The sequence below is a fragment of the Paroedura picta genome, chromosome 3 (assembly GCF_049243985.1).
Source record: "Paroedura picta isolate Pp20150507F chromosome 3, Ppicta_v3.0, whole genome shotgun sequence".
Classification (NCBI taxonomy): Eukaryota; Metazoa; Chordata; class Lepidosauria; order Squamata; family Gekkonidae; genus Paroedura; species Paroedura picta.
Genome location: NC_135371.1, coordinates 3,279,307 through 3,306,477, shown reverse-complemented (window position 1 = coordinate 3,306,477; position 27,171 = coordinate 3,279,307). Strand labels below are relative to the sequence as shown.

Sequence of the window (27,171 nt, the reverse complement as noted above, 5' to 3'; positions counted from 1 at the left end):
AATAAATAAATAAATCATTCATTCATTCATTCATTCATTCATTCATTCATTCATTCATTCATTCATTCATTCATTCATTCAACCTGTGTCTGTACCACTATATATTTCTGGTAAGAGCTTGGAGGAGGGGCTGGTCTCATGGCTTAAGTGCCACTCAGCCCTTAACACCCACTCAGGGCAGCTGTCCCGCCCCTGAGTGCCTTCTCCTCCAACCGGCCTGCCTGTCTGTCCAGCGGCCAGCCAATCGCCTTCCATCCCCCACCCCTGGCCCCCCCCTCCTCCTCCTACTACCTCCATCCGAGTCTCAGAGGCTGCAGATCGATGCTGGGTGGGAGCTGCCCCTGCTGGAGAGTTCTCTTCCTGGGGGCCTCCAGGCTGCAGCCTTTCCAGCTCCTGGGGAGAGGGAGAGGCCATCCACAGAGTTCTTCCACCTCCCCCCCCCCCCAGTCTAGTACCAGTTGTATTCCTGAGCCAGTTTGGTGTAGTGGTTAGGAGTGCGGACTTCTAATCTGGCGAGATAGGTTTGATTCTCTGCTCCCCCACATGCAGCCAGCTGGGTGAGCTTGGGCTCTCCACGGCACTGATAGAGTTGTTCTGACGGAGCAGGAATCTCAGGGCTCTCTCAGCCTCACCCGCCTCACAGGGTGTCTGTTGTGGGGAGAGGAAAGGGAAGGCAAATGTAAGCCGCTTTGAGTCTCCTTCAGGGAGAGAAAAGCCCCCCCCCCCGCTTTCTGCCTTCAGCTTTGCTCTTCAGTGGCTATTCCAGATTTCTTTTTTTTTTTTTGGGGGGGGGGAGCGCCCTGAAATACCCTTCGAGGGTTTTCTTGCAGGGGAGTCTGTTTCTTTGGGGGTGGGCTGCCTCGTCACTTGGCAGGCTGCAGTGGAGGCCATCAAATGCAGCCCATGCTGCCGCCAGAGCATCCCCTTCCCTTCCCCCCCCTCTGTTGTGCTTTGTGTCTCTGTGTGTGAATGGAGTAAAATGTTCAGTCAGCCAAGAGCTAACTGAAACCTGATTAGGGGTGAAGGGAAACTCCACACCCCTGGATGTGTTCTTTCTTCCTTAGCTTTCAGGCCCTCTGTGAGTTGGCATTGGGTTGCAATAAAGTGTTCTGTTCTACAGCTCCTGAGAGTACATAGTTTTATTCACCCCCCTGCCAATTACAAAAGTGAACCTCTGGGATTTCAGCTGAAGCCAGGCTTTCCCGCAGGGCTGAGGCGAAAGGGGAGCCCCTAAAGAATTGCAGAAGGGGGGACTTCTTGCAAGAGGGAGGCTGCAAAGTCCATCTTCCTCAAGAGCCCCTTCAACTGCAGGGCCCGTACCATGTGCTACAAGTGCTCCATGGATAAACCGGTACCACCGAGAGGTCCTCGCCACAGTAAAGATTGAGAACCCCTGACCTAAAGAGGGATTCCAGGAGTCTCGCCCTCAAGAAGTTCTCTGAATTGAGACCCCAAGGATCACATTGCTTCTTAGGTTAAAAATAGAACAAGGGACTCATAGACTTGTATTAGGGCAGCTCAGGTTTACCAAGCTGGATGCGAGCTTTAGAGGGACACAGAACGCCTCTGCAGACAAAAAATGTTTCAAGAAGAAGCCTTGTCTCAGAGCACAGTTGTTATGACCGCTGTGCAGTTTATTTCCTCCCGATGGGTCTCGGCCAAGGGAGGTCCAGTTCTTTGCAATAGTCTGAGTTTACATTTCGTGGAGGTTTTCAGATTGATTTATTGCATTCTTCTAGCAGTTGACTGGCCAGTGGGGTTTTGATTCTGGAATAGTCATGGGCAGGAATGCAGGATCCACTGGGCCCTCTTTCCCTCTTTCAGAGACCCCCGGTGTCCTTTGAGGAGGTGGCCGTGCTCTTCGTGGAGGAGGAATGGGCTCTCCTGGATCCAGGCCAAAGAAAACTCTTCTGGGAGGTGACAGAGGACAATTATGAGACCGTGGCCTCTCTGGGTAAGGCTCTTTCCCCTTCCGTAATGATCGCGAGGGAGAAGGGAGGGGTGGCATCTTCCTTTGCCCCTCTTTGACGCACATTCCTTCTCCCCCAAGGAAAGAAGGGAGCTCCCACACTTGGGGGCTTAAAGGCCTTGAGAAAGAGAGGATATTTATGACCCCATGGACAAGGATCCTCCAGGCCTTCCTGTCCTCTACCATTCCCCAGAGTCCATTTAAGTTTGCACCGACTGCTTCAGGGACTGCATCCAGCCACTTCATTCTCTGTCGTCCCCTTCTTCTTTTGCCCTCGATCGCTCCCAGCATTAGGCTCTTCTCCAGGGAGTCCTTCCTTCTCATGAGGTGGCCAAAGTATTTGAGTTTCATCTTCAGGATCTGGCCTTCTAAGGAGCAGGCAGGGCTGATCTCCTCTAAGACTGACCGGTTTGTTCTCCTTGCAGTCCAAGGTTTCCGCAAGAGTCTTCTCCAGCACCAGAGTTCAAAAGCCTCAATTCTTTGACGCTCGGCCTTCCTTATGGTCCAGCTTTCACAGCCATACGTTGCAACTGGGAATCACTATTTCATCCAAATGAAAATTTCAGAAATCAGAGAGCGATATGAGCAGACCAAAATAATATGAAGAGGGAGATCTGGGGGGAGAGGAAGGGAAGGCGATTGTCAGCTGCTTTGAGACTCCTTCTGGGAGGGGGTTCTAGGACCACTACTCAGTTGATCCATGAACTGGCCCTTGTACCTTTTCATTCTGACTGGGTTTCTGTCTCTCTCTTGCAGTTGCAGACGTGAGGGAGTTGGCGAGGGAGAAGGACTCGGGAAAGAGTCTTGTGGGAAAAGACAACCGCCTGCAGGTGGAAACGAAATCTGAGGGTCAAGTGATACCAAAGAGGCCTGGCAGAAGAATAAGGGGAGCCAAACAAAGACAGAGAAGCACATTGGTGGCCTGTCAGAGCAGAAATAAGCCTGAGGTCTCAACCCAAGATGAAAGAGGGAAGAGAAAAAGGAGGCCTAATGGTGCCATGACCCAGAAAGGGCTTAGCTCCAAATTCAGTGCTAAAACATATCATAAAAGATATAACTGCAAGGACTGTGGCAAGTGTTTCCATTGGCCTAGTGCAAGAAGCAGACATCAAAGGATTCACACAGGGGAGAAACCGAATAAATGCTTGGAGTGTGGAAAGTGCTTTTCCCGTAAGCACAGCTTAACATCACATCAAAAGATCCATACTGGAGGGAAGCCATATGAATGCTTGGAGTGTGGAAAGTGCTTTTCCCATAAGCACAGCTTAACATCACATCAAAAGATCCATACTGGAGAGAAGCCATATGAATGCTTGGAGTGTGGAAAGTGCTTTTCCCATAAGCACAGATTAACATCACATCAAAAGATCCATACTGGGGAGAAGCCATATGAATGCTTGGAGTGTGGAAAGTGCTTCTTTTGGAACAGCGCTCTAAAAGAGCATCAAGTGATTCATACTGGGGAGAAGCCATATGAATGCTTGGAGTGTGGAAAGTGCTACTCTCTGAAAAGAAGTCTTGGGAAACATCAAAAGGCTCACAGAGAGAAGCCATATAAATGCTTGGAGTGTGGGAAGTGCTTCTCTCGAGAGGACATTCTAAAAGCGCATCAAAAGATTCATATTGGGGAGAAGCCATATAAATGTTTGGAGTGTGGAAAGTCATTATCTTCGAAGAAAACTCTTAAAATACATCAAATAGTTCATACTGGGGAGAAGACATATCAATGTTTGGAATGTGGAAAGTCGTTCTCTTGGAGCAGCTCTCTAAAAGAGCATCAAGTGATTCATACTGGGGAGAAGCCATATGAATGCTTGGAGTGTGGAAAGTGCTACTCTCTGAAAAAAAGTCTTGGGAAACATCAAAAGGCTCACAGAGAGAAGCCATATAAATGCTTGGAGTGTGGGAAGCGCTTCTCTCAGGAGGACATTCTAAAAGGGCATCAAAAGACACATACTGGGGAGAAGCCATTGAAATGCTTAGAGTGTGGAAAGTCATTCTCTTCGAAGAACACTCTTAAAAAGCATCTAATAGTTCATACTGGGGAGAAGACATATCAGTGTTTGGAATGTGGAAAGTGCTTCTCTCGGAGCAGCTCTCTAAAAGACCATCAAATGATTCATATTGGGGAGAAACCATATAAATGCTTGGAGTTTGGAAAGTGCTTTTTTCTGAAGCGTGACATGACTGTTCATCAAAAGATACATACTGGAGAAAAGCCATATAAATGCTTAGATTGCGGAAAGTGCTTCTCTAAAAATAGCTACCTAAGGAAACATCAAAAGATTCATACTGGAGAAAAGCCATATAAATGCTTGGAGTGTGGAAAGTGCTTCTCTTGGTTCTGCACTTTTAGAGCACATCAAACATTTCATACTGGGGAGAAGCCATATAAATGCTTGCAGTGTGGAAAGTGCTTTTCTCTGAAAGGCTGCCTAAAAGGTCATGAAAAGATTCACACAGAGGAGAAGCCGTATAAGTGCTTAAAGTGTGGAAAGTGCTTTCCTCAGAATGGCCAACTAAGAAAACATGAAAGGGTTCACACAGGGGAGAAACCATATAAGTGTTTAGAGTGTGGAAAGTGCTTATCTCATAATGGCAGCTTAAAGAGACATCAATCACTTCACACAGGGGAGAAGCCACATAAGTGCTTGGAGTGTGGAAAGTGCTTCTTTCATAATTGCCAACTAATTAAACATCAAAAGATTCATACAGGGAAGAAGCCGTATAAATGCTTGGAGGGTGGACAGGTCTTCTCTCGGAATGACAGGTTGAAAAAACATAAAAATATTCATACTAGGGTGAAGCCTTAGCTGGTTTATTCATTACATTCTTTTAACTAGCATAAGCAATATAATAAAATGAGATAAAATCACATAATTGAAGTATTTGCAGGCAACCTTTAGACCAAAATAACATTTAAAAATTATAAAATAGCTATTTCACAATCTTCTTTCTGTCTTTTGGCCTTTGCCAGTGTGAAGGTGGCTGGTGCATCAGGGGTTCTGTCTGGCTGGAAAGCCCTTGGATGTTCTGGGGTCCTGCCATCTCTGACCTCGGGGGCCTGAGCCTCCAGTTATGTCTAACTTCCGTTTTCAGGTTGGGCTACGGGGGGTGGCATCCAGAGTGTTCTGTGCCCAAATGCGTCCGAGGGCGCCAGGGGTTGAAAAGGGGCGAGGATTCAGAGGTGCTTGTTTCGTTATACTTTCAATAAAGAGATTTTCTTCCACAAAGTCTGCTTATTGAGAGCAATAGACCGGACTCTCACCTAAATATTTGGTCACCCCCTTCTTTGATAGATAATTTCATTCCCTGCAGACAGCAAATGAGATGGTTGGCTTTTTGTCTTCTAGCAGAAATCTTATCCGAGGGCTCTCGGAGGTTGATGACGGCTTTAAGCGACTGAAGCAACGTAATAAGGGACCAATGATACGATTCCTGCCCTCAGCGTAGAGTTTGCACTTTAAGAGAGATCATTTCTACCCCACTGGCAGAGCGCTGGCATTTGCAGGCATTGGCTTGATGCTGAAATCTACCCAAAAGAATGGCAGAGGGGAGGGCATCCAACCCAGGTGCGGAGAAGGCCCATCTGAACTTGGATGAAACGTTAGAGATAAACGTTAGAATGTAGAAATAAACGTTAAAAATAACGTCATACCAAGACTTTTGGGGGCGCCTGGTCTGTTTAGCCTGGAGAGGAGACGACTGAGAGGGGATCTGAAGTATTTAAAAGGCTGCCAGCAGAGTTGTTCTCTCCTGCCCCAGAGGGAGGGACGGACCAGAACCAATGGGATGAAATTAATGCAAAAGAAATTCTGTCTAAGCATCCAGAAGACGTTCCTGACAGTCAGAGCGGTTTCTCAGTGGAACAGGCTTCCTCGGGAGGAGGTGGGTTCTCCATCTTTAGAAATGGAGAGCCATCTGGCAGAGAGGCTGATCCTTTGGAGGGATGAGGGGGTGGCAGGTTGCAGTGGATGAGTGAAAGGGTTGGGAGGGGTTGGACTAGATGACCCAGGAGGTCCCTTCCTACTCTGTTCTTCTATGTTTCTGAGGAGATGGCACCCTGATAGTCCACGGAGATCCAGGTTGGGTAGTTGCAATGAGTCAGAGGGCATTTCCTGGTCAAAAAGCCACGCCCACCCCCTGTCTCTTTCTGTATGTTTTGGATGACTGTTCAGTCTTGGAAATACTTTATCACAATAGACACTTAAGAGCCTCTTGTGGCGCAGGGTGGTAAGGCAGCAGACATGCAGTCTGAAGTTCTGCCCATGAGGCTGGGAGTTCAATCCCAGCAGCCGGCTCAAGGTTGACTCAGCCTTCCATCCTTTCGAGGTCGGTGAAATGAGTCCCCAGCTTGCTTGCTGGGGGGTAAACGGTCATGACTGGGGAAGGCACTGGCAAACCACCCCATATTGAGTCTGCCATGAAAACGCTGGAGGGCGTCACCCCAAGGGTCAGACATGACCCAGTGCTTGCACAGGGGAGACCTTTCCCTTTGTTCTGGCTTTCCTTTCTTTGACTTTTGTGCGAAGCTTTCATTGGCCTTGGGGCTGCTTTGTGCCTTCATCCCCGCTCCCCCTTCCCCTATCTCCTGTATGCTTCCGAAGACCGCTCAGTCTTGGAAATAATTAATAATAAAAGACACTTAAGATGGGCTGCATTCCCAGTTTGCTGTGGTTTTGTAAAAGGATTAAACGGATGTGAGAACTCTGTTCCATCCTATACAGGGGGGGGGGGTGGCCAACCTGTGGCTCTCCAAATGTCCACCCCGTTTCAGGCAGCTGGAGGAAATCTCTCTCTCCATCCACCTGGGGCTGGTTGTTGCAGGGAACTACATTTCCCAGAAGGCCTTGCGAGCAACAGAGCGGTCCCAGGCATTGCAAAGGGGAGGATTCTTTGCTTCGTGTTGCTAAAATCAAGGCAGATCCTAGATCCGCGGGATCACGGACGCGCGCCCACCGGGAGTTCCTCCTGCTCTTTATTAAGCCCAGTTGCAGGTACAAGGAGCCTCCCTCCCCCCCCCCCCAAAAAAAATCAAAACTCACCCTTTGTAAACAGAGAGAACAAAAGGAACTCGCTGTTCTGAACAGCTGGATCCCTCCGCGGGAGAATTGGCCTTTTGCGCACCTGCAGGAGGAAAGGTGAGTGGAGGATCCCCCCCCAACAGATCTCGCGCAAGGACAGGGTCCCCCCTCCCCCTCCCCTAGATCCCAAAGCGGCGTTTGGCCGCATCCTGCTCTGCTAAATTTGGGTGTCTTCAATGCACACGGATGCTTTCTCCGGCGGGCGATCCCCAGAAGCAGATCTCTCCTTTGGGATCCGCAGGGAAGGATCCTCCTGCAACAAAGACGGGGAGGGGTCTGGGGACCGAGACGCGGGAGGAAAGCTTGGGGGAGCTCGGTCTGTTGAGCCCGGAGAGGAGGCGACTGGGAGGGGATCTGAGAGCCACCTCCAAGTATTTAAAAGGCTACCATGTAGGGCAGGGGTAGTCAACCTGGGGTCCTCCAGATGTCCATGGACTACAATTCCCATGAGCCCCTGCCAGCGTTTGCAGGCAGGGGCTCGTGGGAATTGTAGTCCATGCACATCTGGAAGACCACAGGTTGACTACCCCTGATGTAGAGGATGGAGCAGAATTGTTCTCCCCTGCCCCAGAAGGAGGGATGGACCAGAACCAATGGGAGGAAATTAATTAAAAGAAATTCTGTCTAAACATCCGGAAGAAGTTCCTGACAGAGCGGTTCCTCAGTGGAACAGGCTTCCTCGGGAGGTGGTGGGTTCTCCATCTTGGCAGATTTTTAAACAGAGGCTGGAGAGCCATCTGACGGAGAGGCTGATTCTGTGAAGGCTCAAGGGGGTGGCAGGTGACAGTGGGTGAGCGATTGGGTTGTGGGTGTCCTGCATAGTGCAGGGGGTTGGACTAGATGACCCAGGAGGACCCTTCCAACTCTATGAGTCTTGTGAAAATAGCTCTCCCTATTTGGGCTGCCCCCACCTGCCTGCTTTCTCAGGAGGAAACCATCCTTTCTGAAGCAAACCTGGGAGAGATTTTCTGTCCTCAGTCCGGACCAGGATGTGCCCACCCCCTTCGTTTTTGGCATCGCAACTCCTACCCCCATCCCGAACCCTAGACAGAGAGGCCCGTACGTAGCTTTTCAGTGTCCCCCCTCCAATGTGGTGCTCTTTCTGCAGGAGGTTGCGTTTTGCTTTAAACTGTTGTTATTCGGTGAAATCCAGAATCTCTTGGAGAGGTTCCAATGGCTCTCAGGGGCATGTTGTGCAAACGGGGGTCGTTCCAGGAGAGGGTCGCTTTGTGCCGGAGGTTTGTGCCCTGCCTCTCTTGCAGCCTGGAATGGGCAGGCCTTGGCTTCCTTGAGGAGGGAAACAGAGCAAAATGCATCACCAGCTTCATTTGGCCAGATATTGTTCCCAGGATCTTAAGGTAAGTTTTAGAGCAGGGGTAGTCAAACTGCGAGCCTCCAGATGCTGGCAGGGGCTTCTGGGAATTGTAGTCCATTGTAGTCCATGGACATCTGGAGGGCCGCAGTTTGACTACCCCTGTTTTAGAGCAACACAAAAAGCCACTGAAGAAAGAAATGCTTAAAGCTTCTCTGGAAACGCAGCGTATAGCAGAAAGCGTCCTGTTGTCAGTCGGGGTCCTTTGTTTGTTTGTTTGTTTAATGTAATTGGACTTGACCAAGAGAAGCCCAGGTTTGTCCAATTTTCTGAATTTGAGAGACTTTTAGTGCATTATACCTGTTAAATGCTTTTTAAAAAGATTGCAATTTTCCTTGCCATCCCTTTGAAGTATTGCCTTCTCCCACTTAATTGGGTGGGTGCTGGGATCACCCTTCCTTCTTTCCTTTCTTGAGTGGTTGAGGGACCGAAATAGATGACCCATATTTTGCTTTTGCAGAACTGCCCGGTGTCTCTTCAGGAGGGGGCCATGATCTTCACGGAGGAGGAGTGGGCGCTGCTGGATCCAGGCCAGAGAAAGCTCTTCTGGGAAGTGGTGCAGGAGAATCACGAGACGTTGGCCTTTTTGTGTAAGCCTCTTTCCCCTTGTTTCTTCTCCCCCCCCCCTTCTATTGTGAGTAAAGGTTTCCCCTCAGTGACAAGATGTTCTGGGTGTTTCTTTCTCCGAGTGTTTCTTCCTTTATCTGACGGGCAGCATTGTTTGCCTTTTCTTTTTGCGGTTGTGTTTCCTTTAAAATTTGATCTGTACAGTTCTTTCTTTCAGTGTTTTGTTCTGGGGGGCACTGCAGTCGTAGTTAGAGTCGCCCGTTCTCCCAGTTTGGTAGCTGTTGTAATTCTTGTAGTAGGTTGCCAACTTTGGGTACTCTTGACCTGCTTTGGTTTGCTGGCCCGGGGGACACTGTTTGGTTCTCCTGCCAAAGCTGTTCTCACAGAGCAGTTCTGTCAGAGCTCTCTCAGGGTGTCTGGCATCAAGAGAGGAAGGGAAGGCAATTGTAAGCCGCTTTGAGACTCCTTTGGTTAGTGAAAAGCAGGGTACAAAACCCAGCAGCTATTTATCCTCTTGACTTTTCTGTATATGTTGGGGTGGGAGGAGGCTGGGGGGGAGAGCCTGTGATGATGCAGCCTTTCCCACCCTTGGCCTATATGCGAGTGAAGAAGTTTGCCCAGATTTTGTGGTTAAATTAGGTGCCTCTGCTTATATGCGAGTATATACGGTACGTTTTATATTGAGGCTGAGGAGGAAAGAGATCCTGAAGAAGGGGGTTTGATAAAACAAGAAGGAAGATTTATTCATATACAAAGAAAGCTGCCCCTCAAAGCAACTAATGAGCAAAAAATCCCACCCAACATTCCCAAATACTTGTTTGTTTTTCATTCTCTCTGGGTGTTGCTATTGTAGGGAACTACATTTCCCAGGAGGATTTGCGAGCACCAGGGACATCCACCTGGCCATTTTTAGGTGTCAGCGGTGCAGTTTCTCCACAAGACGAAGACATCCAGTTCCTCAGGACCTCTCCTCTTTCCTGTTTCCCCCGCATGGAGACACAATTTGGCCTTGGCACCTCTGCAGGAAAGGTGAGTGCAGGATTTCGGCATCATGCATTCATTCATTCATTCATTCATTCATTCATTCATTCATTCATTCATTCATTCATTCATTCATTCAATGTTTATGTTATAATGTTATACTGTTATGTTATACTGTAACTTGGTCATACCAGTTAATAATATGTTATTATATGTATGGTTTCATGCATTGTTTCAGTTATATGTAAACCACTCTGAGCCTTTGGGGAGGGCGGTATAAAAATACAAATAAATAAATAAATCATTCATTCATTCATTCATTCATTCATTCATTCATTCATTCATTCATTCATTCATTCAACCTGTGTCTGTACCACTATATATTTCTGGTAAGAGCTTGGAGGAGGGGCTGGTCTCATGGCTTAAGTGCCACTCAGCCCTTAACACCCACTCAGGGCAGCTGTCCCGCCCCTGAGTGCCTTCTCCTCCAACCGGCCTGCCTGTCTGTCCAGCGGCCAGCCAATCGCCTTCCATCCCCCACCCCTGGCCCCCCCCTCCTCCTCCTACTACCTCCATCCGAGTCTCAGAGGCTGCAGATCGATGCTGGGTGGGAGCTGCCCCTGCTGGAGAGTTCTCTTCCTGGGGGCCTCCAGGCTGCAGCCTTTCCAGCTCCTGGGGAGAGGGAGAGGCCATCCACAGAGTTCTTCCACCTCCCCCCCCCCCCCAGTCTAGTACCAGTTGTATTCCTGAGCCAGTTTGGTGTAGTGGTTAGGAGTGCGGACTTCTAATCTGGCGAGATAGGTTTGATTCTCTGCTCCCCCACATGCAGCCAGCTGGGTGAGCTTGGGCTCTCCACGGCACTGATAGAGTTGTTCTGACGGAGCAGGAATCTCAGGGCTCTCTCAGCCTCACCCGCCTCACAGGGTGTCTGTTGTGGGGAGAGGAAAGGGAAGGCAAATGTAAGCCGCTTTGAGTCTCCTTCAGGGAGAGAAAAGCCCCCCCCCCCCGCTTTCTGCCTTCAGCTTTGCTCTTCAGTGGCTATTCCAGATTTCTTTTTTTTTTTTGGGGGGGGGGGGAGCGCCCTGAAATACCCTTCGAGGGTTTTCTTGCAGGGGAGTCTGTTTCTTTGGGGGTGGGCTGCCTCGTCACTTGGCAGGCTGCAGTGGAGGCCATCAAATGCAGCCCATGCTGCCGCCAGAGCATCCCCTTCCCTTCCCCCCCCTCTGTTGTGCTTTGTGTCTCTGTGTGTGAATGGAGTAAAATGTTCAGTCAGCCAAGAGCTAACTGAAACCTGATTAGGGGTGAAGGGAAACTCCACCCCCCTGGATGTGTTCTTTTTTCCTTAGCTTTCAGGCCCTCTGTGAGTTGGCATTGGGTTGCAATAAAATGTTCTGTTCTACAGCTCCTGAGAGTACATAGTTTTATTCACCCCCCTGCCAATTACAAAAGTGAACCTCTGGGATTTCAGCTGAAGCCAGGCTTTCCCGCAGGGCTGAGGCGAAAGGGGAGCCCCTAAAGAATTGCAGAAGGGGGGACTTCTTGCAAGAGGGAGGCTGCAAAGTCCATCTTCCTCAAGAGCCCCTTCAACTGCAGGGCCCGTACCATGTGCTACAAGTGCTCCATGGATAAACCGGTACCACCGAGAGGTCCTCGCCACAGTAAAGATTGAGAACCCCTGACCTAAAGAGGGATTCCAGGAGTCTCGCCCTCAAGAAGTTCTCTGAATTGAGACCCCAAGGATCACATTGCTTCTTAGGTTAAAAATAGAACAAGGGACTCATAGACTTGTATTAGGGCAGCTCAGGTTTACCAAGCTGGATGCGAGCTTTAGAGGGACACAGAACGCCTCTGCAGACAAAAAATGTTTCAAGAAGAAGCCTTGTCTCAGAGCACAGTTGTTATGACCGCTGTGCAGTTTATTTCCTCCCGATGGGTCTCGGCCAAGGGAGGTCCAGTTCTTTGCAATAGTCTGAGTTTACATTTCGTGGAGGTTTTCAGATTGATTTATTGCATTCTTCTAGCAGTTGACTGGCCAGTGGGGTTTTGATTCTGGAATAGTCATGGGCAGGAATGCAGGATCCACTGGGCCCTCTTTCCCTCTTTCAGAGACCCCCGGTGTCCTTTGAGGAGGTGGCCGTGCTCTTCGTGGAGGAGGAATGGGCTCTCCTGGATCCAGGCCAAAGAAAACTCTTCTGGGAGGTGACAGAGGACAATTATGAGACCGTGGCCTCTCTGGGTAAGGCTCTTTCCCCTTCCGTAATGATCGCGAGGGAGAAGGGAGGGGTGGCATCTTCCTTTGCCCCTCTTTGACGCACATTCCTTCTCCCCCAAGGAAAGAAGGGAGCTCCCACACTTGGGGGCTTAAAGGCCTTGAGAAAGAGAGGATATTTATGACCCCATGGACAAGGATCCTCCAGGCCTTCCTGTCCTCTACCATTCCCCAGAGTCCATTTAAGTTTGCACCGACTGCTTCAGGGACTGCATCCAGCCACTTCATTCTCTGTCGTCCCCTTCTTCTTTTGCCCTCGATCGCTCCCAGCATTAGGCTCTTCTCCAGGGAGTCCTTCCTTCTCATGAGGTGGCCAAAGTATTTGAGTTTCATCTTCAGGATCTGGCCTTCTAAGGAGCAGGCAGGGCTGATCTCCTCTAAGACTGACCGGTTTGTTCTCCTTGCAGTCCAAGGTTTCCGCAAGAGTCTTCTCCAGCACCAGAGTTCAAAAGCCTCAATTCTTTGACGCTCGGCCTTCCTTATGGTCCAGCTTTCACAGCCATACGTTGCAACTGGGAATCACTATTTCATCCAAATGAAAATTTCAGAAATCAGAGAGCGATATGAGCAGACCAAAATAATATGAAGAGGGAGATCTGGGGGGAGAGGAAGGGAAGGCGATTGTCAGCTGCTTTGAGACTCCTTCTGGGAGGGGGTTCTAGGACCACTACTCAGTTGATCCATGAACTGGCCCTTGTACCTTTTCATTCTGACTGGGTTTCTGTCTCTCTCTTGCAGTTGCAGACGTGAGGGAGTTGGCGAGGGAGAAGGACTCGGGAAAGAGTCTTGTGGGAAAAGACAACCGCCTGCAGGTGGAAACGAAATCTGAGGGTCAAGTGATACCAAAGAGGCCTGGCAGAAGAATAAGGGGAGCCAAACAAAGACAGAGAAGCACATTGGTGGCCTGTCAGAGCAGAAATAAGCCTGAGGTCTCAACCCAAGATGAAAGAGGGAAGAGAAAAAGGAGGCCTAATGGTGCCATGACCCAGAAAGGGCTTAGCTCCAAATTCAGTGCTAAAACATATCATAAAAGATATAACTGCAAGGACTGTGGCAAGTGTTTCCATTGGCCTAGTGCAAGAAGCAGACATCAAAGGATTCACACAGGGGAGAAACCGAATAAATGCTTGGAGTGTGGAAAGTGCTTTTCCCGTAAGCACAGCTTAACATCACATCAAAAGATCCATACTGGAGGGAAGCCATATGAATGCTTGGAGTGTGGAAAGTGCTTTTCCCATAAGCACAGCTTAACATCACATCAAAAGATCCATACTGGAGAGAAGCCATATGAATGCTTGGAGTGTGGAAAGTGCTTTTCCCATAAGCACAGATTAACATCACATCAAAAGATCCATACTGGGGAGAAGCCATATGAATGCTTGGAGTGTGGAAAGTGCTTCTTTTGGAACAGCGCTCTAAAAGAGCATCAAGTGATTCATACTGGGGAGAAGCCATATGAATGCTTGGAGTGTGGAAAGTGCTACTCTCTGAAAAGAAGTCTTGGGAAACATCAAAAGGCTCACAGAGAGAAGCCATATAAATGCTTGGAGTGTGGGAAGTGCTTCTCTCGAGAGGACATTCTAAAAGCGCATCAAAAGATTCATATTGGGGAGAAGCCATATAAATGTTTGGAGTGTGGAAAGTCATTATCTTCGAAGAAAACTCTTAAAATACATCAAATAGTTCATACTGGGGAGAAGACATATCAATGTTTGGAATGTGGAAAGTCGTTCTCTTGGAGCAGCTCTCTAAAAGAGCATCAAGTGATTCATACTGGGGAGAAGCCATATGAATGCTTGGAGTGTGGAAAGTGCTACTCTCTGAAAAAAAGTCTTGGGAAACATCAAAAGGCTCACAGAGAGAAGCCATATAAATGCTTGGAGTGTGGGAAGCGCTTCTCTCAGGAGGACATTCTAAAAGGGCATCAAAAGACACATACTGGGGAGAAGCCATTGAAATGCTTAGAGTGTGGAAAGTCATTCTCTTCGAAGAACACTCTTAAAAAGCATCTAATAGTTCATACTGGGGAGAAGACATATCAGTGTTTGGAATGTGGAAAGTGCTTCTCTCGGAGCAGCTCTCTAAAAGACCATCAAATGATTCATATTGGGGAGAAACCATATAAATGCTTGGAGTTTGGAAAGTGCTTTTTTCTGAAGCGTGACATGACTGTTCATCAAAAGATACATACTGGAGAAAAGCCATATAAATGCTTAGATTGCGGAAAGTGCTTCTCTAAAAATAGCTACCTAAGGAAACATCAAAAGATTCATACTGGAGAAAAGCCATATAAATGCTTGGAGTGTGGAAAGTGCTTCTCTTGGTTCTGCACTTTTAGAGCACATCAAACATTTCATACTGGGGAGAAGCCATATAAATGCTTGCAGTGTGGAAAGTGCTTTTCTCTGAAAGGCTGCCTAAAAATTCATGAAAAGATTCACACAAAGGAGAAGCCGTATAAGTGCTTGGAGTGTGGAAAGTGCTTTGCCCAGAATGGTGGCCTAAAGAGACATCAAAAAGTTCACACAGGGGAGAAATCATATAAGTGTTTAGAATGTGGAAAGTGCTTATCTCATAATGGCAGCTTAAAGAGACATCGATCACTTCACACAGGGGAGAAGCCACATAAGTGCTTGGAGTGTGGAAAGTGCTTCTTTCATAATTGCCAACTAATTAAACATCAACTGATTCATTCTGGGGAGAAGCCATATAAATGCCTGGAGTGTGGAAAGTCGTTCTCTTGTAATGGCGGCCTAACTGCTCATCAAAAGATTCACACAGGGGAGAAGCCATTTAAATGCCTGGAGTGTGGAAAGTCGTTCTCTTGTAATGGCAGCCTAACTGCTCATCAAAAGAGTCACACAGGGGAGAAGCCATTTAAATGCTTGGAGGGTGGACGGGTCTTCTCTCGGAATGACAGGTTGAAAAAACATAAAAATATTCATACTAGGACGAAGCCTTAGTTGGTTTATTCATTACATTCTTTTAACTAGCATGGGCAATATAATAAAATGAGATAAAATCATGTAATTGAAGTATTTGCTGGCAACCTTTAGACCAAAATAACATTTAAAAATTATAAAATAGCTATTTCACAAGCTTCTTTCTGTCTTTTGGCCTTTGCCAGTGTGAAGGTGGCTGGTGCATCAGGGGTTCTGTCTGGCTGGAAAGCCCTTGGATGTTCTGGGGTCCTGCCATCTCTGACCTCGGGGGCCTGAGCCTCCAGTTATGTCTAACTTCCGTTTTCAGGTTGGGCTACGGGGGGTGGCATCCAGAGTGTTCTGTGCCCAAATGCGTCCGAGGGCGCCAGGGGTTGAAAAGGGGCGAGGATTCAGAGGTGCTTGTTTCGTTATACTTTCAATAAAGAGATTTTCTTCCACAAAGTCTGCTTATTGAGAGCAATAGACCGGACTCTCACCTAAATATTTGGTCACCCCCTTCTTTGATAGATCATTTCATTCCTTGCAGACAGCAAATGAGATGGTTGGCTTTTTGTCTTCTAGCAGAAATCTAATCAGAGGACTCTCGGAGGTTGATGACGGCTTTAAGCGACTGAAGCAACGTAATAAGGGACCAATGATACGATTCCTGCCCTCAGCATAGAGTTTGCACTTTAAGAGAGATCATTTCTACCCCACTGGCAGAGCGCTGGCATTTGCAGGCATTGGCTTGATGCTGAAATCTACCCAAAAGAATGGCAGAGGGGAGGGCATCCAACCCAGGTGCGGAGAAGGCCCATCTGAACTTGGATGAAACGTTAGAGATAAACGTTAGAATGTAGAAATAAACGTTAAAAATAACGTCATACCAAGACTTTTGGGGGCGCCTGGTCTGTTTAGCCTGGAGAGGAGACGACTGAGAGGGGATCTGAAGTATTTAAAAGGCTGCCAGCAGAGTTGTTCTCTCCTGCCCCAGAGGGAGGGACGGACCAGAACCAATGGGATGAAATTAATGCAAAAGAAATTCCGTCTAAACATCCAGAAGACGTTCCTGACAGTCAGAGTGGAACAGGCTTCCTCGGGAGGAGGTGGGTTCTCCATCTTTGGAGATGGAGAGCCATCTGGCAGAGAGGCTGATCCTTTGGAGAGATGAGGGGGTGGCAGGTTGCAGTGGATGAGTGAAAGGGTTGGGAGGGGTTGGACTAGATGACCCAAGAGGTCCCTTCCTACTCTGTTCTTCTATGTTTCTGAGGAGATGGCACCCTGATAGTCCACGGGAGATACAGGTTGGGTAGTTGCATGAGTCAGAGGGCATTTCCTGGTCAAAAAGCCACACCCACCCCCTGTCTCTTTCAGTATGTTTTGGATGACTGTTCAGTCTTGGAAATACTTGATCACAATAGACACTTAAGACTCTCTTGTAGCGCAGGGTGGTAAGGCAGCAGACATGCAGTCTGAAGCTGTCTGCCCATGAGGCTGGGAGTTCGATCCCAGCAGCCGGCTCAAGGTCGGCTCAGCCTTCCATCCTTCCGAGGTCGGTAAAATGAGGACCCAGCTTGCTGCTGGGGAGTAAACGGTAATGACTGGGGAAGGCACTGGCAAACCACCCCGTATTGAGTCTGCCATGAAAACGCTGGAGGGCGTCACCCCAAGGGTCAGGCAGGACCCGGTGCTTGCACAGGGGAGACCTTCACCTTTTTAATAGACACTCATGATTGGCTGGCTGCACATCCAGTTTGCACTCGTTTTGGAGGTGAAAACTGTTGCATGCAGAGCTGGCCAAACTGTGGCTCTCCAAGCGTTCACGGACTACATTTCCCAGAAGGCCTTGCGAGCAACAGAGCGGTCCCAGGCATTGCAAGGGGGGGATTCTTTGCTTCGTGTTGCTAAAATCAAGGCAGATCCTAGATCCGGGGGATCACGGACGCGCGCCCACCGGGAGTCCCTCCAGCTCTTTATTAAGCCCAGTTGCAGGTACAAGGAGCCTCCTTCCCCCCCCCCCAAAAAAAAAATCAAAACTCACCCTTTGTAAACAGAGAGAACAAAAGGAACTCGCTGTTCTGAACAGCTGGATCCCTCCGCGGGAGAATTGCCTTTTGCGCACGTGCAGGAGGAAAGGTGAGTGGAGGATCCCCCCCCCCAACAGATCTCGCGCAAGGACAGGATCCCCCCCCTCCCCTAGATCCCAAAGCGGCGTTTGGCCCCATCCTGCTCTGCTAAATTTGGGTGTCTTCAATGCACACGGATGCTTTCTCCGGCGGGCGATCCCCAGAAGCAGATCTCTCCTTTGGGATCCGCAGGGAAGGATCCTCCTGCAACAAAGACGGGGAGGGGTCTGGGGACCGAGACGCGGGAGGAAAGGTTGGGGGAGCTCGGAGAGGAGGCGACTGGGAGGGGATCTGGGAACCACCTTCAAGTATTTAAAAGGCTGCCATGTAGGGCAGGGGTAGTCAACCTGTGGTCCTCCAGATGTCCATGAACTACAATTCCCATGAGCCCCTGCCAGCAAATGCTGGGGGCCTGCAGCAAATGCTGGCAGGGGCTCATGGGAATTGTAGTCCATGAACATCTGGAGGACCCCAGTTTGACTACCCCTGATGTAGAGGATGGAGCAGACCAGAACACATGGGATGAAATTAATGCAAAAGAAATTCCATCTAAACATCCGGAAGAAGTTCCTGACAGTCAGAGCGGTTCCTCAGTGGAACAGGCTTCCTCGGGAGGTGGTGGGTTCTCCATCTTTGGAGATTTTTAAACAGAGGCTGGAGAGCCATCTGACGGAGAGGCTGATTCTGTGAAGGCTCAAGGGGGTGGCAGGTTACAGTTGGTGAGCGAAAGGGTTGTGAGTGTCTTGCATAGTGCAGGGGGTTGGACTAGATGACCCAGGAGGACCCTTCGAACGCTATGATTCTTGTGAACAGAGCTCTCCCTATTTGGGCTGCCCCCACCTGCCTGCTTTCTCAGGAGGAAACCATCCTTTCTGAAGCAAACCTGGGAGAGATTTTCTGTCCTCAGTCCGGACCAGGATGTGCCCACCCCCTTCGTTTATAGCATCGCAACTCCTACCCCCATCCCGAACCCTAGACAGGGAGGCCCGTAGCTTTTCAGTGTCCCCCCTCCAATGTGGTGCTCTTTCTGCAGGAGGTTGCGTTTTGCTTTAAACTGTTGTTATTCGGTGAAACAGAGAATGAGGTGGATGGATGGAGTCACTGAAGCAGTAGGTGCAAACCTAAATGGACTCTGGGGAATGGTAGAGGACAGGAAGGCCTGGAGGATCATTGTCCATGGGGTTGCGATGGGTCGGACACGACTTCGCACATAACAACAACAACAAATTCGGTGAAATCCAGAATCTCTTGGAGAGGTTCCAATGGCTCTCAGGGGCATGTTGTGCAAACGGGGGTCCTTCCAGGAGAGGGTCGCTTTGTGCCGGAGGTTTGTGCCCCGCCTCTCTTGCAGCCTGGAATGGGCAGGCCTTGGCTTCCTTGAGGAGGGAATCAGAGCAAAATGCATCACCAGCTTCATTTGGCCAGATATTGTTCCCAGGATCTTAAGGTAAGTTTTAGAGCAGGGGTAGTCACACTGCGGCCCTCCAGATGTCCATGGACTACAATTCCCAGAAGCCCCTGCCAGCATTTGCTGGCAGGGGCTTCTGGGAATTGTAGTCCATGGACATCTGGAGGGCCGCAGTTTGACTACCCCTGTTTTAGAGCAACACAAAAAGCCACTGAAGAAAGAAATGCTTAAAGCTTCTCTGGAAACGCAGCGTATAGCAGAAAGCGTCCTGTTGTCAGTCGGGGTCCTTTGTTTGTTTGTTTGTTTGTTTAATGTAATTGGACTTGACCAAGAGAAGCCCAGGTTTGTCCAATTTTCTGAATTTGAGAGACTTTTAGTGCATTATACCTGTTAAATGCTTTTTAAAAAGATTGCAATTTTCCTTGCCATCCCTTTGAAGTATTGCATTCTCCCACTTAATTGGGTGGGTGCTGGGATCACCCTTCCTTCTTTCCTTTCTTGAGTGGTTGAGGGACCGAAATAGATGATCCATATTTTGCTTTTGCAGAACTGCCCGGTGTCTCTTCAGGAGGGGGCCATGCTCTTCACGGAGGAGGAGTGGGCGCTGCTGGATCCAGGCCAGAGAAAGCTCTTCTGGGAAGTGGTGCAGGAAAATCACGAGACGTTGGCCTTTTTATGTAAGCCTCTTTCCCCTTGTTTCTTCTCCCCCCCCCTTCTATTGTGAGTAAAGGTTTCCCCTCAGTGACAAGATGTTCTGGGTGTTTCTTTCTCCGAGTGTTTCTTCCTTTATCTGAGGGGCAGCATTGTTTGCCTTTTCTTTTTGCGGTTGTGTTTCTTTTAAAATTTGATCTGTACAGTTCTTTCTTTCACTGTTTTGTTCTGGAGGGGCACTGCAGTCGTAGTTAGAGTTGCCCATTCTCCCAGTTTGGTAGCTGTTGTAATTCTTGTAGTAGGTTGCCAACTTTGGGTACTTTTGACCTGCTTTGGTTTGCTGGCCCGGGGGGCACTGTTTGGTTCTCCTGCCAAAGCTGTTCTCACAGAGCAGTTCTGTCAGAGCTCTCTCAGGGTGTCTGGCATCAAGAGAGGAAGGGAAGGCAATTGTAAGCCGCTTTGAGACTCCTTTGGTTAGTGAAAAGCAGGGTACAAAACCCAGCAGCTATTTATCCTCTTGACTTTTCTGTATATGTTGGTGTGGGAGGAGGCTGGGGGGGAGAGCCTGTGATGATGCAGCCTTTCCCACCCTTGGCCTATATGCGAGTCAAGAAGTTTGCCCAGATTTTGTGGTTAAATTAGGTGCCTCTGCTTATATGCGAGTATATACGGTACGTTTTATATTGAGGCTGAGGAGGAAAGAGATCCTGAAGAAGGGGGTTTGATAAAACAAGAAGGAAGATTTATTCATATACAAAGAAAGCTGCCCCTCAAAGCAACTAATGAGCAAAAAATCCCACCCAACATTCCCAAATACTTGTTTGCTTTTTATTCTCTCTGGGTGTTGCTGTTGTAGGGAACTACATTTCCCAGGAGGATTTGCGGGCACCAGGGACATCCCCCCGGCCATTTTTAGGGGTCAGGGGTGCAGTTTCTCCAGAAGACGAAGACATCCAGTTCCTCAGGACCTCTCCTCTTTCCTGTTTCCCCCGCATGGTGACACAATTTGGCCTTGGCACCTCTGCAGGAAAGGTGAGTGCAGGATTTCGGCATCATTCATTCATTCATTCATTCATTCATTCATTCATTCATTCATTCATTCATTCATTCATTCATTCAATGTTTATGTTATAATGTTATACTGTTATGTTATACTGTAACTTGGTCATACCAGTTAATAATATGTTATTATATGTATGGTTTCATGCATTGTTTCAGTTATATGTAAACCACTCTGAGCCTTTGGGGAGGGCGGTATAAAAATACAAATAAATAAATCATTCATTCATTCATTCATTCATTCATTCAACCTGTGTCTGTACCACTACATATTTCTGGTAAGAGCTTGGAGGAGGAGCTGGTCTCATGGCTTAAGTGCCACTCAGCCCTTAACACCCACTCAGGGCAGCTGTCCCGCCCCTGAGTGCCTTCTCCTCCAACCAGCCTGCCTGTCTGTCCAGCGGCCAGCCAATCGCCTTCCATCCCCCACCCCTGCCCCCCCCTCCTCCTACTACCTCCATCCGAGTCTCAGAGGCTGCAGATCGATGCTGGGTGGGAGCTGCCCCTGCTGGAGAGTTCTCTTCCTGGGGGCCTCCAGGCTGCAGCCTTTCCAGCTCCTGGGGAGAGGGAGAGGCCATCCGCAGAGTTCTTCCACCTCTTCCCCCCCCCCCCCCAGTCTAGTACCCGTTGTATTCCTGAGCCAGTTTGGGGTAGTGGTTAGGAGTGCAGACTTCTAATCTGGCGAGATAGGTTTGATTCTCCATTCCCCCACATGCAGCCAGCTGGGTGAGCTTGGGCTCTCCACGGCACTGATAGAGTTGTTCTGACGGAGCAGGAATCTCAGGGCTCTCTCAGACTCACCCGCCTCACAGGGTGTCTGTTGTGGGGAGAGGAAAGGGAAGGCAAATGTAAGCCGCTTTGAGTCTCCTTCAGGGAGAGAAAAGCTCCCCCCCCCCCGCTTTCTGCCTTCAGCTTTGCTCTTCAATGGCTATTCCAGATTTCTTTTTTTTTGGGGGGGGGGGGAGCGCCCTGAAATACCCTTCGAGGGTTTTCTTGCAGGGGAGTCTGTTTCTTTGGGGGTGGGCTGCCTCGTCACTTGGCAGGCTGCAGTGGAGGCCATCAAATGCAGCCCATGCTGCCGCCAGAGCATCCCCTCCCCTTCCCCCCCCTCTGTTGTGCTTTGTGTCTCTGTGTGTGAATGGCGTAAAATGTTCAGCCAGCCAAGAGCTAACTGAAACCTGATTAGGGGTGAAGGGAAACTCCACCCCCCTGGATGTGTTCTTTTTTCCTTAGCTTTCAGGCCCTCTGTGAGTTGGCATTGGGTTGCAATAAAATGTTCTGTTCTACAGCTCCTGAGAGTACATAGTTTTATTCACCCCCCTGCCAATTACAAAAGTGAACCTCTGGGATTTCAGCTGAAGCCAGGCTTTCCCGCAGGGCTGAGGCGAAAGGGGAGCCCCTAAAGAATTGCAGAAGGGGGGACTTCTTGCAAGAGGGAGGCTGCAAAGTCCATCTTCCTCAAGAGCCCCTTCAACTGCAGGGCCCGTACCATGTGCTACAAGTGCTCCATGGATAAACCGGTACCACCAAGAGGTCCTGGCACAGTAAAGATTGAGAACCCCTGACCTAAAGAGGGATTCCAAGAGTCTCGCCCTCAAGAAGTTCTCTCAATTGAGACCACAAGGATCACATTGCTTGTTAGGTTAAAAATAGAACAAGGGACTCATAGACTTGTATTAGGGCAGCTCAGGGTTACCAAGCTGGATGCAAGCTTTAGAGGGACACAGAACGCCTCTGCAGACCAAAAATGTTTCAAGAAGAAGCCTTGTCTCAGAGCACAGTTGTTATGACCGCTGTGCAGTTTATTTCCTCCCGATGGGTCTCGGCCAAGGGAGGTCCAGTTCTTTGCAATAGTCTGAGTTTACATTTCGTGGAGGTTTTCAGATTGATTTATTGCATTCTTCTAGCAGTTGACTGGCCAGTGGGGTTTTGATTCTTGAATAGTCATGGGCAGGAATGCAGGATCCACTGGGCCCTCTTTCCCTCTTTCAGAGACCCCCGGTGTACTTTGAGGAGGTGGCCGTGCTCTTCGTGGAGGAGGAATGGGCTCTCCTGGATCCAGGCCAAAGAGAACTCTTCTGGGAGGTGACAGAGGACAATTATGAGACCGTGGCCTCTCTGGGTAAGGCTCTTTCCCCTTCCGTAATGATCACGAGGGAGAAGGGAGGGCTGGCATCTTCCTTTGCCCCTCTTTGACTCACATTCCTTCTCCCCCAAGGAAAGAATGGAGCTCCCACACTTGGGGGCTTAAAGGCCTTGAGAAAGAGAGGATATTTATGACCCCATGGACAAGGATCCTCCAGGCCTTCCTGTCCTCTACCATTCCCCAGAGTCCATTTAAGTTTGCACCGACTGCTTCAGGGACTGCATCCAGCCACTTCATTCTCTGTTGTCCCCTTCTTCTTTTGCCCTCGATCGCTCCCAGCATTAGGCTCTTCTCCAGGGAGTCCTTCCTTCTCATGAGGTGGCCAAAGTATTTGAGTTTCATCTTCAGGATCTGGCCTTCTAAGGAGCAGTCAGGGCTGATCTCCTCTAGGACTTGACCGGTTTGTTCGCCTTGCAGTCCAAGGGACTCGCAAGAATCTTCTCCAGCACCAGAGTTCAAAAGCCTCAATTCTTTGACGCTCGGCCTTCTTTTTGGTCCAGCTTTCACAGCCATACGTTGCAACTGGGAATCACTATTTCATCCAAGTGAAAATTTCAGAAATCAGAGAGCGATATGAGCAGACCAAAACAATATGAAGAGGGAGATCTGGGGGGAGAGGAAGGGAAGGCGATTGTCAGCTGCTTTGAGACTCCTTCTGGGAGGGGGTTCTAGGACCACTACTCAGTTGATCCATGAACTGGCCCTTGTACCTTTTCATTCTGAATGCGTTTCTGTCTCTCTCTTGCAGTTGCAGACGTGAGGGAGTTGGCGAGGGAGAAGGACTCGGGAAAGAGTCTTGTGGGAAAAGACAACCGTCTGCAGGTGGAGACGAAATCTGAGGGTCAAGTGATACCAAAGAGGCCTGGCAGAAGAATAAGGGGAGCCAAACAAAAACAGAGGAGCGAATCGGTGGCCTATCAGAGCAGAAATAAGCCTGAGGTCTCAACCCAAGATGAAAGAGAGAAGAGAAAAAGGAGGCCTAATGGTGCCATGACCCAGAAAGGGCTTAGCTCCAAATTCAGTGCTAAAACATATCAGAAAAGATATAACTGCAAGGACTGTGGCAAGTGTTTCCATTGGCCTAGTGCAAGAAGCAGACATCAAAGGACTCACACAGGGGAGAAACCGAATAAATGCTTGGAGTGTGGAAAGTGCTTTTTCCATAAGCACAGCTTAACATCACATCAAAAGATCCATACTGGAGGGAAGCCATATGAATGCTTGGAGTGTGGAAAGTGCTTTTCCCATAAGCACCACTTAACATCACATCAAAAGATCCATACTGGGGAGAAGCCATATAAATGCTTGGAGTGTGGAAAGTGCTTTTCCCATAAGTACAACTTAACATCACATCAAAAGATCCATACTGGGGAGAAGCCATATAAATGCTTGGAGTGTGGAAAGTGCTACTCTCTGAAAAAAAGTCTTGGGAAACATCAAAAGGCTCACCGAAGAGAGAAGCCATATGAATGCTTGGAGTGTGGAAAGTGCTTTTCCCATAAGCACAACTTAACATCACATCAAAAGATCCATACTGGGGAGAAGCCATATAAATGCTTGGAGTGTGGAAAGTGCTTTTCCCATAAGTACAACTTAACATCACATCAAAAGATTCATATTGGGGAGAAGCCATATAAATGTTTGGAGTGTGGAAAGTCATTCACTTTGAAGAAAACTCTTAAAATACATCAAATAGTTCATACTGGGGAGAAGACATATAAATGTTTGGAATGTGGAAAGTCGTTCTTTTGGAGCAGCTCTCTAAAAGAGCATCAAGTGATTCATACTGGGGAGAAGCCATATGAATGCCTGGAGTGTGGAAAGTGCTACTCTCTGAAAAGAAGTCTTGGGAAACATCAAAAGGCTCACAGAGAGAAGCCGTATAAATGCTTGGAGTGTGGGAAGCGCTTCTCTCAGGAGGACATTCTAAAAGGGCATCAAAAGACACATACTGGGGAGAAGCCATTGAAATGCTTAGAGTGTGGAAAGTCATTCTCCTCGAAGAACACTCTTAAAAAGCATCTAATAGTTCATACTGGGGAGAAGACATATCAGTGTTTGGAATGTGGAAAGTGCTTCTCTCGGAGCAGCTCTCTAAAAGACCATCAAATGATTCATATTGGGGAGAAACCATATAAATGCTTGGAGTGTGGAAAGTGCTTTTTTCTGAAGCGTGACATGACTGTTCATCAAAAGATACATACTGGAGAAAAGCCATATAAATGCTTAGATTGCGGAAAGTGCTTCTCTCAAAATCGCTACCTAAGGAAACATCAAAAGAGTCACACAGGGGAGAAGCCATACTGGAGAAAAGCCATATAAATGCTTAGATTGCGGAAAATGCTTCTCTCAAAATCCCTACCTAAGGACACATCAAAAGATTCATACTGAAGAAAAGCCATATAAATGCTTGGAGTGTGGAAAGTGCTTCTCTTATAGTGGTGGCCTAACATATCATCAAGTGATTCATACTGGGGAGAAACCATATAAATGCCTGCAGTGTGGAAATTGCTTCTCCAGTAATGAGTACCTGAGATGCCATCAACGCATTCACACAGGGGAGAAGCCATATAAATGCTTGCAGTGTGGAAAGTGCTTCTGTCGGAAGAATCAATTAACATTACATCAGAAGATTCATACTGGGGTGAAGCCGTATAAATGTTTGGAATGTGGAAAGTTCTTCTCTTGGATCAGCACTTTTAGAACACATCAAACATTTCATACTGGGGAGAAGCCATATAAATGCTTGCAGTGTGGGAAGTGCTTTTCTCTGAAAAGCTGCCTAAAAATTCATGAAAAGATTCACACAAAGGAGAAGCCGTATAAGTGCTTGGAGTGTGGAATGTGCTTCGCCCAGAATGGTGGCCTAAAGAGACATCAAATACTTCACACAGGGGAGAAATCATATAAGTGTTTAGAATGTGGAAAGTGCTTATCTCATAATGGCAGCTTAAAGAGACATCAATCACTTCACACAGGGGAGAAGCCACATAAGTGCTTGGAGTGTGGAAAGTGCTTCTTTCATAATTGCCAACTAATTAAACATCAACTGATTCATTCTGGGGAGAAGCCATATAAATGCCTGGAGTGTGGAAAGTCGTTCTCTTGTAATGGCGGCCTAACTGCTCATCAAAAGATTCATACAGGGGAGAAGCCATTTAAATGCCTGGAGTGTGGAAAGTCGTTCTCTCGTAATGGCAGCCTAACCGCTCATCAACTGATTCATTCTGGGGAGAAGCCATACAAATGCCTGGAGTGTGGAAAATCGTTCTCTTATAATGGCGGCCTAACTGTTCATCAAATGAGTCACACAGGGGAGAAGCCATTTAAATGCTTGGAGTGTGGAAAGTCGTTCTCTCATAATGGCGGCCTAACTGTTCATCAAAAGAGTCACACAGGGGAGAAGCCATTTAAATGCTTGGAGTGTGGAAAGTCGTTCTCTCATAATGGCGGCCTAACTGTTCATCAAAAGAGTCACACAGGGGAGAAGCCATTTAAATGCTTGGAGTGTGGATGGGTCTTCTCTCGGAATGACACGTTGAAAAAACATAAAAATATTCATACTAGGGCGAAGCCTTAGTTGGTTTATTCATTACATTCTTTTAACTAGCATAGGCAATATAATAAAATGAGATAAAATCATGTAATTGAAGTATTTGCAGGGAACCTTTAGACCAAAATAACATTTAAAAATTATAAAATAGCTATTTCACAATCTTCTTTCTGTCTTTTAGCCTTTGCCAGTGTGAAGGTGGCTGGTGCATCAGGGGTTCTGTCTGGCTGGAAAGCCCTTGGATGTTCTGGGGTCCTGCCATCTCTGACCTCGGGGGCCTGAGCCTCCAGTTATGTCTAACTTCCATTTTCAGGTTGGGCTACGGGGGGTGGCATCCAAAGTTTTCTGTGCCCAAATGCGTCCGAGGGCGCCAGGGGTTGAAAAGGGGCGAAGATTCAGAGGTGCTTGCTTCGTTATACTTTCAATAAAGAGATTTTCTTCCACAAAGTTTGCTTATTGGGAGCAATAGACCGGACTCTCACATAAAGAGCTCTACACTCCGCCACCTCCAACTGGCTGCAGATCCTTGGCCCCAGAGAAGCGCGTCGGACCTCAACAAGGGCCAGAGCTTTCTTGGTCCTGCCCCCCACCTGGTGTAATGAGCTCCCTGAGGAGATCAGAGCCTTGCCTGAACTTCGACAGTTCCGCAGGGCCTGCAAAAGGGAGTTCTTCCACCAGGCATTCACTTGAGGCTGACCAACTGAGAACATCTGCTGGGCCCCCCCTCAGACGCCCTCCCATGACTGAACAATTTGATATCCCCAGTGCTGTTGTTATTCATGTTATAATTATTACCAATAGATGTTCTTTTGAAAATTGTATGGTGTTTAGACTGTTAAAATGTTTGATGTAAATTTATCCAATTGTTCCATATAAGCCGCCCAGAGCTGTAAAGAATGGGCTGTATAAAAATCCAAATAAATAAATATTTGGTCAACCCCTTCTTTGATAGATCATTTCATTCCTTGCAGACAGCGGGTGAAGGAGGAGAGTGCAAAAGTTGTCTTGAAATTCAACATCAAGAAAACGAAAGCAACGACATGCAATGAAAATGCAACGGCAAAA

The 27,171-nt window shown here is 48.1% G+C and overlaps 2 protein-coding genes across 2 annotated transcripts in view; both read left to right on the top strand.

The window, feature by feature from the left end:
- The window catches only part of LOC143834138 (uncharacterized), a 19,089-nt gene extending 3,464 nt beyond the window's left edge, over positions 1 to 15,625 (top strand). The window contains exons 5-7 of the mRNA XM_077330743.1: positions 1,825 to 1,954; positions 2,726 to 4,694; positions 13,276 to 15,625. Coding sequence (XP_077186858.1) covers positions 1,825 to 1,954; positions 2,726 to 4,694; positions 13,276 to 15,205 — 4,029 coding nt within the window. The 3' untranslated portion in view covers positions 15,206 to 15,625. The remainder of the gene's footprint in view (positions 1 to 1,824; positions 1,955 to 2,725; positions 4,695 to 13,275) is intronic.
- On the top strand, positions 7,119 to 27,171 carry LOC143833888 (uncharacterized). The gene is given in 6 exon segments (XM_077330127.1): positions 7,119 to 8,411; positions 8,886 to 9,015; positions 9,846 to 10,021; positions 12,080 to 12,209; positions 23,302 to 24,848; positions 24,850 to 27,171. Coding segments are annotated over 6 exon segments (3,315 nt in total). The 5' UTR covers positions 7,119 to 8,363; the 3' UTR covers positions 26,134 to 27,171.